This window comes from Stigmatopora nigra, chromosome 1 (genome assembly GCF_051989575.1).
Source record: "Stigmatopora nigra isolate UIUO_SnigA chromosome 1, RoL_Snig_1.1, whole genome shotgun sequence".
NCBI lineage: Eukaryota > Metazoa > Chordata > Actinopteri > Syngnathiformes > Syngnathidae > Stigmatopora > Stigmatopora nigra.
In genome coordinates, this window is record NC_135508.1 from 6,575,889 (window position 1) to 6,592,298 (window position 16,410).

Genomic DNA, 16,410 nt, shown 5'->3' on the forward strand with positions numbered 1-16,410 from the left:
TGTCGGGTTTTGAACCATTGACTTCGGAACTGTGAGGCGTTGTTTTTAACCAGTTTTCTCCGATCCATTGATTGCACTTCTAGGACACCAGATTGGTGAAAATATGACATCATCATTGCTTGCTATGGGGACACCAATATCACACTTGCCATAAGCAGGTGCATGTCAATGTTACCTCTATTTTTTCATGTAAAACATGGTGTAAAACACGAAAAACATTAGAGTGGACAGAGCTACTACCACTGGCTGCCGCGTAAATGGCGCCATCGTGGAGAAAAGGGTTAAAAAAAAAGTTAGGATTTTATTTACTGCGCGCCATATGATTGCTGCTGCGCGGAGAAGACCAAAGTAATGTGCAATTGTGCACGCGTAGAGCTTAAGGGGAACATTGGTTTTCACTGTGTGTAGTTTGCATGTTTTCCCTGGGCTTGCGTGGGTTTTCTCTGGGTACTTCGGTTTCTTCCCATATCACAAAAAAACATGCGGAATAGGCTGGTTGGACACTCTAAATTGGCCCTGGGTATTAATGTGGTTGTCCGTATGTGCCTTGCAATTGGCTGGCAATTGAATCAGGGTGTTCTAGCACCCTCTCCACGACTCTAGTGGGGATAAGTGGTTCAGAAAATGACTGGATGTACGAATGACTAGAGAATGGAAATAACATCGTTACTCTGACGATTCCTTGCGTGTGTTACGTTGCTAGTAATGCCTTACATCATAAAGTTGAGGTTTTTCTTGAACTAGGCGGCGCTACCAAAAAATGTGACTGTCCCTTTAAGAGGGAGGTCAAATGCGGAAGAAAAGCAAGTATTACACTATCAAAACATTATTGGTGCGCAATGGGCGATGGTGCTTTCAAGACATAATAACAATTCCACCCTCGTGCCATTCGTAGAGTAGCTTCTTGGCAAGCATGCTTCAACTCAACGACAGCGTGGAGCCCGACAGTCCGGGAGCCGCGGTTCTCCACCCGGCCGAGGCCGAGGAAGGAGTGGAGGTTGCCTTCACGCCGGTCGAGGCCGGGCGGAGCCTGGGACTCGGAGCCACTGCAACCTGCTGCGGCCCACTACAAACGCTCACGCCTTTCCACGTACAAAACCCGACCATGCAAGCCAAAGTCAAGGACTACTTTGTCTTCCGGGTACGACGTCAATGTCCTTTCCTTGTTCTCCTATCAATCTCCAACTGACAGCTTTCTAGTGGTTAAGTACACAGCCTGGCAGGTTTTGGTGGATGGGTGGGTGGGGTTTTTTGTTGGTCTCACAAGTAAATGTTAGATCCATTGATTACTCTAAATTAGGCGTAGGGAAGCTGTGGCTTGAGAGCCACATGTGGCTCTTTTGATGGGTGCTTATGGCTCTAAGCTAGACTATTGGTGGATGGGTGGGTGGGGTTTTTTGTTGACCTCACAAGTAAATGTTAGGTCCACTGTTTACTCTAAATCAGGGGTGGGGAACCTGTGGCTAGAGAGCCACATGTGGCTCTTTTGATGGGTGCTTATGACTCTAAGCTAAAATATGGAAACTGGGAGAGCCGAGACATGAACGCACCAATAGGAATGTGACGTTGCCACTTTGGCATTGATTTTTTTTTCTTCTGCATCCATTTTTTCATTGATGCTCATTGATATTCATCGATTAGCAACAGTGTAACAATGCTATCAAAAGAATGAAGAGACTTTTTGTACTTTAAAAGTATTAGAATGACAAAAAAATGCTCACATTTTCATATATTTTGATTTTTAAATTCTTCTGCATCCATTTTCTCATTGCTTCTCATTGATATTCGTTGATTAGCAACAGCGTAACAATGCTCTCAAAAGAATTAAGAGACTTTTTGTACTTTAAGAGTCGTAAAATTACCAAAGAAATAGCATTTTCATACATTTTGACTTTTAGATTCTTCTGCATCCATTCTCTCTTTGATACTCATTGATTAGCAACAGTGTAACCATGTTATCAAAAATAATGAAGAGACTTTTTGTACTTTAAAAGTAGTAAAATTACAAAAAAAATTGCATTTTCATACATCTTGACTTTTAAATTGTAAGTATGGCTCTCAAGGAATAATATTTGAAAATAGGAATTGTTTACGGCTCTCTCTTTTAAAAAGGTTCCCGACCCCTGCTCTAAATTCTGCTATTTACAGTACTTTTCATTTACTCCATTAGAGAAGATGGTGGAGTATGGTAATGGTCATGATGTTCATGTGATCTTGTTACAAATACTACAGTTGTTTTTTTCATGTCAGCCAGGTACCATTGAGCAGGCAGTAAGCGACATCAGAACTGTGGCTCTTCCTTCTGAGGATGGAGAGGTGCTTAGTGTCTGGCTTCTGGCTCAGTAAGTTTTATTCTCATTCTTATTCTCACATAAACTGTTTATCAGCTGTGTACATCAACCATTCATTTTGAGATCCAAAGCCCACATTCATATATTTATATATGATTTATCTCAAAGGGAAAAGATAAATGATGTTTGATATTTTTCTCAAGGAATCATTCCGACAAATTGACTTAATTGTCTAATGATTTAGTTTGTGTACTAAATAGGTCGGGAACAGTGAGTGTTGTTGTAATCATGTGATGATGCATCATCATGCCATTCTGATGTGCAGCGTCGACCACTGGAATAACGAAAAGGAGAGACTTGTCCTCATTACAGACAGGTAAGTTTAACAATTTAAGGCAATTTGTTTTCATATGACTTCTTTTAAAACGGACTAATATTTTCTTATCTTTATAAAAATTCTTTCAAAAAATAACTTAAATGCCATCCCAACTATAAAAACAGCCTTTAACTTTGCAAAAGTAAATGTTTGTTCTACACCTGTCTTCTTAAACACTTACCCCACCCATTTAAAATAGGCGGATTCCAATTAAATTAACATAACAAATTGGCTGAATTCCTCCCATCACAGATAGTTTAAAAGTTCACAAGCATGAATACATGTAATGCTTATAAATTGATTCATTTTCCATTTTAATGGATAAAGGTTCCATGATTCTATATGAGCTTTAAGTGACACCGTCATACATCCCATTTGAGCGTCACCGAATCAGCCTAAAATGAATGGCTGGTAAGCAGATTTTTGTTTTGCTTACATTCTGCAGTACAAGTGCCGAATGTTTGTTACTTTGTTTGATCATATCTGTCACATGCTTCCACCACATTGCCTTAAGTATAAAGAATTACAATTTGGCAGCGGCTGTGGGAAAACTGGTTTTTTTTAGGGGTGGTTGTGTTGTTATGGAGCTAGACTTTTGTTGAAATAACAAGTATGCTGGATTATTGCAGCTCACTCCTGCCTCTGTTAACTAAAGAGAATCAAACCAAAAAATTCCCTTCAACTAGTCGTCAACAACTTCTGTTGTTATCAGAAGCTAATGCTATTGATTTTAGCTCTATTGCTGCTCTTGTTTGGCTTTTTTCATAACTCCACCACCACCACCACCACACTTCCTTCAGTCTTTTCATTCATTCCATAAATTTGGCCAGTGTGAAAGCCATATCAATGGCTGAGAAACTCACCTTTCTTGGTTATTATTATGGTTATTGTTGTGGTGTGTAAACAAGCCTTTCTGACTAATACTCGTGGGCAAATTTGTAGAACAGTTTACTAACACATTTTGGCCGAAGTGAAATATGTGAGCAGGTAGTACAGGATTTTCTATAATAATAATGTACTTCAGAACGAACTGTACTAATTGTAAGCAAAGCTTAAAAGTCTCCCCCCTCAATATCTTGATTTGATTTACACTTGCAGGTCATTGCTGGTGTGCAAATACGACTTCATCAACTTGCTGTGCCAGCAAGTCGTCAGAATCTCGCTCAATGCCATTGACACCATCTCAGTGGGGGAGTTTGAGTTTCCACCCAAATCCCTGAACAAGTACGCAGCCTTTTTTGACCCATGATTATAGCTTTACCGTATTTTCATGACTATGGTGCATTGCATTTAAAGGCGCAGTGTCAGGAACGTGTGCTGTTTCTGTATTTGGCGCACACACACAAGACGCATCGCATTTAAAGGCGCACCCACTAGAAACGGGGAAAATAGTAGAGTCGGGGGCTTGCCGTAGTTATGAGAGCTGTAGAGAATGGTGTATCCTATCGACTGATTTACTTCATGTTATCGTGATAACAAATTTAGTATTGGTCCATATGTAAAGCACACTGGATTATAAGAAAATGTAAGACTTTTAAGTGCGCCTTATAATCATGAAAATACGATAATCTTTGCCGAGTTCCATTGTGTTTTGGAAATGTGCTCATTTTATCACCAAATTTTCAGTATCTACGGTGGTGCACTGTTAATTTGGTTCCAAGAATGTCACTTAGGACATTTCTATAGCAAATACATTTTTCCAAAATGCTATTCATTTGTTTAAAATTCTCTCTTGGAATGTTTGTCAACTACAGGACATATGTAAAAGAATTCAACGAAAAACAAATATGTTGTTACATGTGTCTGCGCTAGTTCTCAGAGAAGGCTGTGTATTCTCACAGGAGAGAAGGTGCTGGGATCCGCGTCCAGTGGGACAAGCGTCCCCGGGCCTCCTTTGTGAACCGCTGGAACCCGTGGTCCACAGATATGCCCTACGCTACGTTTACTGAGCATCCAATGGCCCATGCAGATGAGAAGGTCGCATCCCTCTGCCAGGTAATCAACCATCATCTCATTTGATTTGATATGTAAATTCTGTTTTGTAAGTCAACCAATTGGACACAATCGTCACCCACTTACACACAGAAAAAGCCAGGGTTGTGTGTGTGTGAGGGGGTATTTACAGTAGCAATGGTTTGTTTACCTGTAAATCTCAAACCAATTATGTGCATATTTATATTATATATGTATTAATGTATCTGTCCGCTTGTGTACATTTACAGCTGGACAACTTTAGGACCCAACTAGTACAGGCAGTAAAGAGAGCTCACAAGGACCACCCCATTCCAGGTCGTGCCAATGGAGTCTTGATCCTGGAGAGACCACTTCTTATCGAGACCTACCTGGGCATCATGTCCTTCATCAATAATGAGGCTAAATTGGGCTATTCCATGACTCGTGGCAAGATTGGGTTTTAGAGACAATTGTCCAACGGGACAGGAACTGTGTGTGTTGTGTATGCAGCTCATCAATCTTAAAAGTGACTCTCAACAAGATGTTTCTAGCAGACAAGTGGTCAGCTGGCTGAAGACTTGCATGGACTGTCTACTCATTTGTTTTTAGCAGCACTGTCTCTTTCCTTCAAGACTTGCATGGACTCCTCGACTGTATGGGTATGTGAGCCTGCCTTATTTCTAAATAAACTTAGTCTTCAGCTACTTATTTGAGCATTAACTGTTAAAAGCCGGAATCATTGCCAATGACGTGCAGTGATTTTGTGTGCCATGCCAAGTATGTCAAATGAAACAGAGCTATTATCAGGGCACTGTGCATTTTCTTGGAATGGGAATTTTAGATGTATGTGAAGTCGTGTGTTTAAGTGAAATAAGCATTGCTAATGGGGAAGTGATTATCATATCCAATTTCTTGCTAATAACTTGGGCTTGTTAAATGTGGAATCTAAGTTTCTTAACAGTGGAAACAATAAATGATCCTCTGTGACCTTTGCTTGAATTTGATTTTTACAACATAATTGGGGAGTTAAGTCCGAGAACTTATATTCATCTACCTTCTAAAGATTGTCCATTAATCTCACAACTTGATGTCTATTTGCTTATATGATGTATTTTGAATACATGGTACTCTTCATCTAAAGGACATACAATAATGTAAAAATCTTCAATTAGTGGGATGCCTCACCACAAACTGTAGGGTGTTTTTTTATGTAATCGACCGTATATCCCAAAACACAATCCTCTGTGATGAAAAATACTACAAATTTTATTCAAAATAGTGTACAAAATACCATGAAAAAGTATCTATGCTAAGAAAAACAAGGCAAGTGAATGCTTGGAACCTGAGCTATCACCTTCACAGTGGTCAGAACTGGAGCTACATTGTGTATTTGTTCATATTTCTCTTAAATATAAATGAGGAATGTCAGGTTTTCAAAAACAGTCAGCGTGTCAGACCTCAGGAACTTGCGCTGGTGGAGCTGATCTGGCATCTCTGTCCTTGCTGGGCTTTTCCACCAGGTCATTGGTCAAGTATTTGTAAAAGTCTATTGCATTTTATTGTGTGCCTGTTTGTATCACTTATCTTCAGTGCTAGTATAGCACAAACACATCTGTTCCTTCCCAAGCAGAATGAGAGGATCTCCCTGACAGTGCCAGGCCAACGACTGAACTTGGAAACAGGCTGTTAAGAGAAAGACACAGAGAAAAAGTAAGTATGAATTTTAGTAATTCATCTGAGGAAATAACTTTGGCATTGGCATCAATGTTCCCTCTAATTTTTCGTTGGTCTGGGCAGAAAGACAACCTCCCTGAGCGCACTGAGTACCAGTGTGAGCGACATCATCATTGCTCGCTATGGGCACACCAGTATCACACCTGCAATAAGCAGGTGTATGTCAATGTTCCCTCTAATTTTTCATGTAAAACACGAAAAACATAAGAGTGGACCAAGCTACTGCCACTGGCTGCCGCGTAAACGGCGCCATCATGGGGAAAGGGGTAAAAAAAAAGTTTGAATTTTATTTACTGCGCACCATATGATAGCTGCTGCGCAGAGAAGACGAGGATAGTGCGCAAATGCACACACGTGCAGCTTAGAGGGAACATTGATTGGTATGCTTTTTTTGAAAGTTATAACACTGGGGGTGTAAGCATAAAAGCCTTTGATTTCATTGATTTTCATCATCGAACAGAGATACTTGAGATCATTGATAAAGCATATTTTGCTAGGCTGTGATAGAAAAAGACTTTGAACGCTGCTGTAAGTTTTTTTGTCTTAAATCAGGCAATGTCCAACCACAGACTAGTTATATTTACCATCAGTGGGGACTTGAGCAGACAGGCATCCTGCTGGGGTCCACAGATAAACATTGGCATTGCCGGTGCATATCGCCAGTCTTGCACGTGTTGGATCCCACTGGAAGCAGCGCACGGTTGACATCTGCTCGAGCACAGCTTCAAGGCTCATCCTCTGCATGTCCCACACCCAGATGACACTAGCCATGTTATCTGTGGTGAACAAATGCAGACACACAAGTATTTTAAAAGTGCTTGGGCTGGTAATGAAAGACATAGTAGTGCATAGCAGGAAGGGAACATGATATCTGACCGTTTTTGGTGGCTAAATAGCGACTGTCTGAGCTGAAGGCTAATATAGAGACACCAATCTTTGGGTTTGCTCTGTCTGGGTCTGGTCTGACCACAGGCATCTGAACTGGAGGTGTGTTGATCTCATCTGGAGGGGAAGAGATGGGAATTGTATGGGAATTAATCACAAAAGTTGCTCCTGCCAAGCAAGTAAAATAGTATATAGTGTTCCCTCGGTTATCGCGGTTAATGGAGACAGGGACCACCCGCGATAAGTGAATTTCCGCAAAGTAGGGATTCCCCTTCAAAAATGCTTAATTTTAATCCAATTTAATTTTTTTACCCCCCTGTATACAGTACACCATATAGAATAAGGTTATATATAACAAAAAACTGTAAAATATGTTTTTTCAATGTAATATTTGTATTTTTTTTTCCAAAAAAATCCGTGAAGCTCTGAGTCCGCAGTAGCTTAACCGCGAAGTAGCGAGGGAACTTATTTTGTTCAGATCGTGGCCAAATTCGACATACATTTCGACATACATTTGCTTTGACTGCTTAAGAGAGTTGAGTCCATTTTTAAGTTGTGTAGAGAGAGTTCATCTGTTCCAATGGCAACAGGTGACTTCTTTTCCATTTCCTTATACACAACCTAGAAACACAACAAGTAACTCTGGTTATGGTTGTTTTCAACACTATAACCAATTGTGTAAAATACATACAATGTTGGTGTTATTGATGGTTGCTGGATGTTCAAACTGTCCAATCTTCTTCCACGTGATATGGTTAAGGACCCGTACCTGCGAATTGTTACCATACTATATATGACAATGCTACTTTTGATATTTATACAACTTTATGAAAGAAATTGATGTGAAAACACATTTGTAAAGTTTTACTGTGATTTTCTAAATGTTCGTCCACACTTTTTCATCATAGCTGCCGATTGCCAGGAATTGACTGCTGGGGCTCCAGGTCACACACTTGACACCCAGTGACCATTCATAGGCACTGTAGGTTGACAGCAAGCGGCCATCCAAGGAATACAGTAACACCTTGTACTGCCAAAAGGACATGCACATAAAGCAATGGAAGGGTAAGTTTAAGTTTTATATTTTTTCTCTCAATAGTTAAAGTTATAAGAACAGAAAGGTGAGAAAATAACTATCACACAGAACAGTGTAGTCTGTTTTTCCGCCCCAACCGTGTCTCACATTAAGAGCTTTGTGTTATCGATAGGCAATTACAAACCTTATGGGCTTCTTTTGACTCCCTCTAATGAGATTGCTTATTTTTTCCATAATGAAATATACTTTATAGTGCACAGCAACATGCCTTTCCATTCAGTGTCAACCCAGTTTTAAATCAGGTCTTTCTGCATTTACATTCTGATGGGAAGCTAACAACCCACTTTACACTGCCGCATGTAGAGTCCATGACAGAGATTTTTAAGCATTAAAACGCAAAAATTTTACACTGTGGCTACCGAATTTAGTGCGAACGTGTCAATAAACTACTATCAAAAGTGTTAAAGCATTGAAGACTTTACCTCCAGACAGCTGTCCCACACAGCTAAGACGCAGCCATTGGGTGACCACTCTAACCCTGCAAGGTCTTGTGTTTCAGTCTCAAAGTGCTGTAAAAAAAATAAAATTTAATTAAAACTCATCATTCCACGTTTAACACTTTGAAAAAATTGAGACTACAATTTAGAATGAGTATTGTCATAACTTACAAAATACTAATCACCAGAATATAAATCCCTGTTAGAAAGATTGGACTGTAGCATACCTATTTAAATTACCCCCCAATAATAACTTGTAAAATGATGGAAAGAGGCAAGAAAACTTACTCGAAGCAAGTGCCAATCATCACATACAAAAAGACAAACATAGTCTTTGCAGTCACGACGTTCAGCCAAAGCCATGTAAGAGCCGTCTCTGCTGAAATCAATACCTATGAGTAAGAATGAATTGGACAAAATGCTAATCAAATAACAACAAAACAGAATCAAACCTAATAATCCACTAAAATGTCATCATTTATACTATCTGGAGATGTTAAGTATATTTCATTTCTGTGTATTTTATCAGTTGTTATGACACTTAAAAGTAGCTTAACATGGATGTATTATTTATGGCACTAGAGGCGATGTGCAGGTTGAGCGAGGACACCGACGGACACAGACACACACAATCATTTTTACTGAAGTTGCTGACAGGCTTGATACGAAAAGCATGCCCTATTTACTGAAAGAGACACAGCTGTCTTCAGAGACAAGTACAGTTTGGATACATAGCCCTGGGCTGGCCGCAAGGTAAAGCTCGGCTTGTGACTGATTCATAGACTACTTTTGTGATAATGCATAGACTATATACTATAAAAAACCACAAGCAATTCATTACAACAGAATTAGGATCCAACTCACCCTTGAGACAAGCTTTGGGATTCTTGATATAAGACACAGCCTTGGTGCAAAGGGACCACACAGTGATTCTTAGCTGTCAAGACATCACAAGAAGGAAAAGCTCATTAGTGTGGCCATCCTCTGCAGTAAAAGTCAGTTGTAAACACACCAAATGCTGTTTAATTTATTTTTCCAGACTTATGTTGAACTTTTAAAAAATTAAGTACGACTATTACTACTACTAATAATAATAATAATAATAATAATAATAATAATAATGATGTGTACCATTATAGCAATAGGAACATGGAACTAAACATGAGAAATTACATATCAAAACTGAAACAGACACAAATTGATCTCTTTAGAACAAAACAAATGAACCAGGCATTTGTTTTGCATTTGTCAATGCTTGACGTTTTCACCATGGCATCTAAATGGATATTTGAACTGATTCAGTACTGCCACCAAAGTGGCTTGAAATTTTCACCGTGTTTGTTGAAGACATCTAACCGTGAATAACTTCCAATAAGACCTTACTCTACACATCTTCTCAGACATGGTGCAATGGCAAACAATCTTAATATTGAGAACGTGTAAACAAGCTTAAATCTCCTCATATATAACGTTTGAAATGTGTCCATACTCTTAAATGGGACTTTTGAGTCTCAATGTAAAAAGTGGCCACCATCTTTGCGGTATTTTCTTCAAATAAAATTGACTTGAAAAAGCCTCGACAAACGTCAAAAATTAATACAAAGGGAAAAACATCTGTTTAGTAAAGTAAATGACCTAAATGACTGTCTGCAGCTTTTACAAAAATGTTCCATTTGTTTTCAATGTATTATTTTTCCCTCGTATGAGAGGACTAGTGGAGGAGTTGTAGAGATAACTTGGTGAAAAATGAGGCTATGCAATTTTGTTACAAGGGGAAGACATTTTAAATGAGATTTTCTTAAGGTGATTACAGAAAACAAAAGGCTATTTCACCATACAAAACTTGACTGCGCAAACTAGCATTCGATTTTCAAAATTCTTGATGTGCTGTGGTTAATCAGGTTGACATAATTATGAGAACCTGACATTTTTGAGGAATCAGAAGTTGCACATTTTATTTTTTTCCCCTAACATCTCCACATTGCCATTTCCCATTGGACAGAATGCCAGAAGATGAGTAGAAAAGCAAATTAAATAGGAGCAGCAACATGAAATAAAGCATGTCAGCAATTCTTAATTTGTGCCTGGACAAGCGACTGAAAACAGGCAAGTGCATTTGCTGCCAAATAGTCCGATCTGTCAACAGTGGATTTTAATGCAGGCATTCCACGTAGGAGGTCATCTCAAACCAATATAGCTGTTTTCTCTTGTTACAGCCGCATGATTCGAACAAGGAATATGAGCCTCTTCAAGCCAACATATATACAAGGTATGGATGAGTTAATGACATCATGACCATGTCAGCACTTTACTTGTGCCAAGTTAAAAGATGCTAGCCATGTTCCAGACATATAAGAATGCTAATCCGAACCTGATGTATCTGAAAGCAATGGTACGCCAAGTTCAGTGATGCAATTGACTACATTTCGGCACCTCTCCGCAAATAAATGTTTATGGGAATGTACGGTTTTATTTTACAAGAGCCAAAGAGATATATGTTCACAATGCAATAAGCGATTCAGTCTTGTAATTCTTGGCAGCAAATGAACAAATTTAACTAATGTATTCAATGTCAACATTCCCAGTTCTAAAGAGTTGGATGTCTATTGCTGTCTTTCAATGGCGGTCAATGATTTAAACCAGAGGTAGGGAACCTATGGCTCGGGAGCCACATATGGTTCTTTTGATGAGTGCATCTGGTTCTTTGCTAACCTGTGAGCTAAATATGGAAACTGCTGATGACAGAACTGAGATATTACATCTAGAACTGCTTTAATCTTCCTTTTTTTTGCAGTAGACTTTTTCTGGAATGCATCCGCTCATTGATTAGCAAGGGCATAAGAATATTTTTAAAAAAATATTCATTTTTTCCACTTTAAAATTGGTGAAATTACAAAAAAAAGTATGTATTTTGACTTTTAAATTCATAGTATGGCTCACATGGAATAACATTGGAAAATATGCATTTTTTTGTGGCTCTTTCCGTCAAAAAAGGTTCCCAACCCCTGATTTAAACTATCTCCCTAGTAATTAATAGCTATCACTTGAGATATCGTGAATTATGACATTTACAAAGTCCAGTAGTTGTGTAGTATACTTTGTTTTAGAGAAAAAACAGTAGTCAACTAACACATTTATTCTAGTATTCTCACGTGATTCCAATTCAAGGAATTTCAGAACAGCCCAATTGTTAAAGCAAATAGATTGTTTAGTCTCATTCACCCCAAAAAAATGGTAATTGTATACAAATTGTGCCAGCATATCTAAACTTTTGACCCTAACTGCAATAAAAATTAAAAGACAGGCAGGTAAAACACACAGACATGGCGATGCTGATTTACCATCGCATAGTCAGACAAACAAACACGTACAGTGGCCTGAGCCACACCACAGGCAGCTGTCCCTCCTAAACAAGTTATTATAGCAGGCTGTTTATGAGTGGCACTGAAACTCAAGCCTGACACAAGCACCCGCCTGGCACAGTTTTAATGAAAGCTTGCTTTGGGGTGAAGGTAAGTTCAACGGGCGCATTGGCAAGGTAGTAGCAAATGTCTCCATTAAATTATTTTCCTAACCTCAGTGACAAAATGATACTCTGTAAAGAGACAATAATCAGTCTTTTATTGTCACATTCTGGCAAGTGACATAACTGTCAAAGTGGATCTGAAAAAACAAAAGTTGGGTAAACAACTTTCTGTAAGGAGGGCGAGAAATATTGTGTATTGTGTTTTGAGTTTGATTTATTTAATGAGAGACATCACATATTAATGAACATATCTATATTCATGTTAATGACTATATATATGTAAATATGTAAGAATGTAGCCAAGGGATAATTTCCATGGATGGAATATTTTTATGCATAAGACCCTCCTACTTGAGCAAAATTTAAACTTGCATTTGGTGTCACATTGTTGACATGAGTATGATATGATATGATATAATCAAAAAGTGACATTTAGTAACAGCCGCTGCAGTAGATCACATCTAATGTTATCAATCGAATGTTGAATTATGGTTTCTTTGCACACACAGCCTCATTTTTCTATGAAATTATTTGGTGGTGATGAAAGTATGTAGCTGTAATTTACAGTAGAGTTACTGAATGAGTTACTGGATGATCGTTTGTCTCTCTGCCCTACGACTGACTGGCGTCCAGTCTAGGGTGTAGTCTGCCTTTCGGCCGAAGACAGCTAGGTTAGGCTCCAGAACCCCCTCAACCCTTTCAAGGATGGGCGGTATGGAAGATGAATGAATGAATGAATTACCGAAGGATAGTCGGAGGGTAAAGTGTTGTGCTTAAAGAAGTTTAGGAAGCACTTACATTCCGAAAACTGAAAAAAAACTTTTTTGCTATCAAGCAACAATTAAAACGTAGTTGTTTTTACGTTTTGTTGTTGTTGTTAATTTGACAGGAGACATTTCACTTTCCCCACTTATTTAACTGACCAAATCTGGCAACCTCGGCTTCCAGTAATTTACTATGAATATATTTATTTATTTTTGAACAGGTAATAGTGATGCAGTTTAGGCATTTTACCTAACGTTCAATAGGCTACATTCTCATCTGGGGATGTAAAGCACTTTGTGACACATGTCTCTAAAATATATTTTTGTCAATATTTGTCCTTTTGCTTTTTACAGATGGAAAACACAGACACACCAAAATGGCAAACAACAAACACATGCATCCCTTGCGCTCTTTGGCCCTCCAGACAGAGTTGTAAGTTAGCCCATGGCACCTGTCAAGTGATCTCCCTAACCAGGCTCAACATGACAGAAGCAGCCTTCTTCATTTGTCACTCAGGCCGAGTGTAGCAGCTCCAGCTCATTAATCATAAGATAAGCGATTGCAACAGAGTGGACACAAAATACCCTTTGGGAGACTAATGTTGGATTGAAAATGATTTCATGTCAAAAACTGGCACAATAAATCAAACAATTAGACATACGACAGTTCATAACTTAAAATAAATAAGTGCACCAGGAGTCTCCAATCTAAAGCCATTATTGCAGGGGTAGCGAACATATGGCTCGGGAGCCACATGTGGCTGTTTTGATGGGTGGATCTGGCTCTCAGCTACCCTGTGAACTAAAATATGGAAACCAGATACTATATCTAGAGCTGCTTTAATCTTCATTTTCTTTGCATTACTCTCCTGGAATGCATACTCATTTAATAGCAACTGCATAAGAATGTGAAAAGTAGTTTTTGTGGTGAAATTACTAAATACATAGGCACGCATTTATATGTATTTTGACTTTCAAATTTGGAGAATGGCTCTCAAGGAATAACATTAGAAAATATGAATTGTTTATGTCTTTCTTCATCAAAAAAGTTCCCGACCCCTTCATTATTGTACTATACTTTTTAGAAGAAAAAAAATGTCCTATGATAAATCCTTAGGTCTACAACGCTCTTTAATGTTGGTCAGTGTAGGGGTATTTGACGTAGATTTTAAAACCCCCAGATGTAGTGTCAATATCACAAGATCAAACAATATCATTGTTCAAAGTCAATTTTTCATTAAAAATATTCTTAATTTCCAGTAAGCATCTTAGCAAACCCTGCACCAATCAATTCTGAGAGTTATGCTACTTTAAATTTCATTGTCTTACTCAAAGATGTGCAAAACCATACACATACCATTTCCCTAATCTAGCATTTGGATTACCCCAGACAGACATGAGGCAAAAATGTACCAGTGGGCAAAGAGAGCCATGTATAACAGGATGCTAACAGGAGTAGAGCTATGAAATCAGGCTGAATACATGCAGCAGGTGGGGGGTTGTAAGGGGTGTTAAGGCTCTGGTGTCTGGCTATTTTTAAGACCCCCTTTTCCTTGTAGGCCAGCAACAGTGGAAATCAGACAAGCATATTCATAAACACACTTGCATACATAAGAATGCTCACTTGCCAGCACGCACCAACTTGGCACTTACATGGAACTCAGTGGTGTTGAGAATGTGACGTCCGTCTGGACTCCAGCGTGAAGCGACCAGTCCGATTGACCCCTCATCGATTTTACAGTGCCAGTCAGGCTGTTCCAGTGACCACACCTGGGTAGAAAGACATTACTGATGACATCTCATACACACCCACTGAAGCTTCCTTAACTTCAGATCAACAATAAGAACCAAGACCATGAAGGACTGGCGATGGCTCCCACTTCAAAGGTAAGATACTGTGCCGTTTATTTTCATTATTATAAAGTGTAGTTTGTTTGTTTTTAAAACATCTGGCAACCTTTTGGCATTTTAGAGTGCATGTTTTAAATGCGGCTCTATTTTGAATTCGGAGATCTAGTACGTTGCTTATTATGTATGCAATCGGTCAGAAAGAAAGCTTTTTATGGCTCAAAATGTATATATTTATTTATCATTTAGGTGTCAAATACTGAACACAAACATATGGAGTGACTTCGCTAAAAATTATCATGTTTAACTAACATCTAAAACAAGATATGGGTCAGAACTAATTTCAAACTCAAATTACACACTTTCTCTGCCAAAATGGGAAATTAACTAAATAAATTAACGCATCTGGTCATAATGCCCTGATTATCTGACACTCTTTAACGCCGATACAGCAATTTTTCGGACACAAGTTCAACTTGAATGAGAAAATCAAAACTATATAAACAACTGTCATATCAAGTTCTCATAACCTACCTGTACCAGTCCTCTTTTGTACATTGCACACAAAATGAACTGAGAATCAGACGACCATTCCATTTGAGATATCTGGTCCAGACAGGTGTAAAGATGGAGAATTTGCAGCGTGCTCACATCTCGTACCACCAACCTATATTGCACACAGGTAGCCTGCAAACATAACATTTACAGAAGAGAAAATAAGTCATTAAAATACTTCACTTTCCCAGTGATGCCATTAAATGTGGCACATTAGAATTTACCAAATGTTTTCCATCTGGAGAAACTTTACATAGTTGATTGGATTGCTTGAAGATCTCAGAGAAATTCATGTCGGCGACTCACTATAGACAAGAATTGGTAACAAATGAATAAGTCGTAGCTTCCACGTCTGGCGTGGTAATTTCCAATTTAAACACGAGAGGGAGACATTTGTTAAGCACATAAGTACAGTCCACATTTTACTCCACAATAGTAGGACTTCAGAACCAAACATGAGCAAAAATACCCCCGTGAGTAGGTGCATTGTTGTAAAAAATTATAATAATACTAATAAGGTCATGATGTCATATGTTTAAAAAAAGGACTTCGTTTGTAATCGGAAGAAGCATGATGACAACTAGTAAACTACTCAAAACAAAGTAAACTACGTGAGCCACGAACCTCGTTTGTACCACATTTAAATTGCACTTTTGTCTTTTTGGCCACAATAATTGAGAAGACAGATACTGCATGGCGGATTGACAGCTAACTTATCGCTAACGGTTCGGCGACACATTCAGCGCAATATTAACACGCCACGCGCGTCAATGAATGTAGTGTGCTTACCTCAGCTATTTTAAAAATAAATGTCAAAACATAGTTGATTATAGAGGAGGCAGCAAGACCTATCGTGCGAGTTTAGAGAAGTTAAGCCTCATTGAATGGCATTAGCATAGTACAATAATCACACGAGCTGGTTTGTTTGTGTGAGTTGGTGACGAC

General features: G+C 38.7%; 2 protein-coding genes across 2 annotated transcripts; one reads left to right on the forward strand and one right to left on the reverse strand.

Annotated features, from left to right (window-relative positions):
• Positions 1–770: 770 nt before the first annotated feature.
• tprg1l (tumor protein p63 regulated 1-like) lies at positions 771–5,607 on the forward strand. Its single transcript, XM_077732494.1, has 6 exons — positions 771–1,141; positions 2,251–2,342; positions 2,617–2,667; positions 3,766–3,891; positions 4,509–4,662; positions 4,890–5,607. Exons 1-6 carry the CDS (start codon positions 914–916, stop codon positions 5,082–5,084), a joined length of 846 nt encoding a protein of 281 aa, XP_077588620.1. The 5' UTR covers positions 771–913; the 3' UTR covers positions 5,085–5,607.
• Positions 5,608–5,867: 260 nt separating this feature from the next.
• wrap73 (WD repeat containing, antisense to TP73) lies at positions 5,868–16,404 on the reverse strand. The gene is made up of 13 exons (XM_077723825.1): positions 16,255–16,404; positions 15,690–15,770; positions 15,445–15,597; positions 14,716–14,832; positions 9,637–9,709; positions 9,061–9,164; positions 8,758–8,844; positions 8,135–8,269; positions 7,931–8,008; positions 7,752–7,860; positions 7,231–7,356; positions 6,939–7,130; positions 5,868–6,303 (listed from the first exon to the last, which is right to left on the reverse strand). The coding sequence occupies exons 2-13, from the start codon at positions 15,756–15,758 to the stop codon at positions 6,197–6,199; spliced, it is 1,350 nt and encodes a 449-aa protein (XP_077579951.1). The 5' UTR covers positions 15,759–15,770; positions 16,255–16,404; the 3' UTR covers positions 5,868–6,196.
• Between the last annotated feature and the right edge of the window lie 6 nt (positions 16,405–16,410).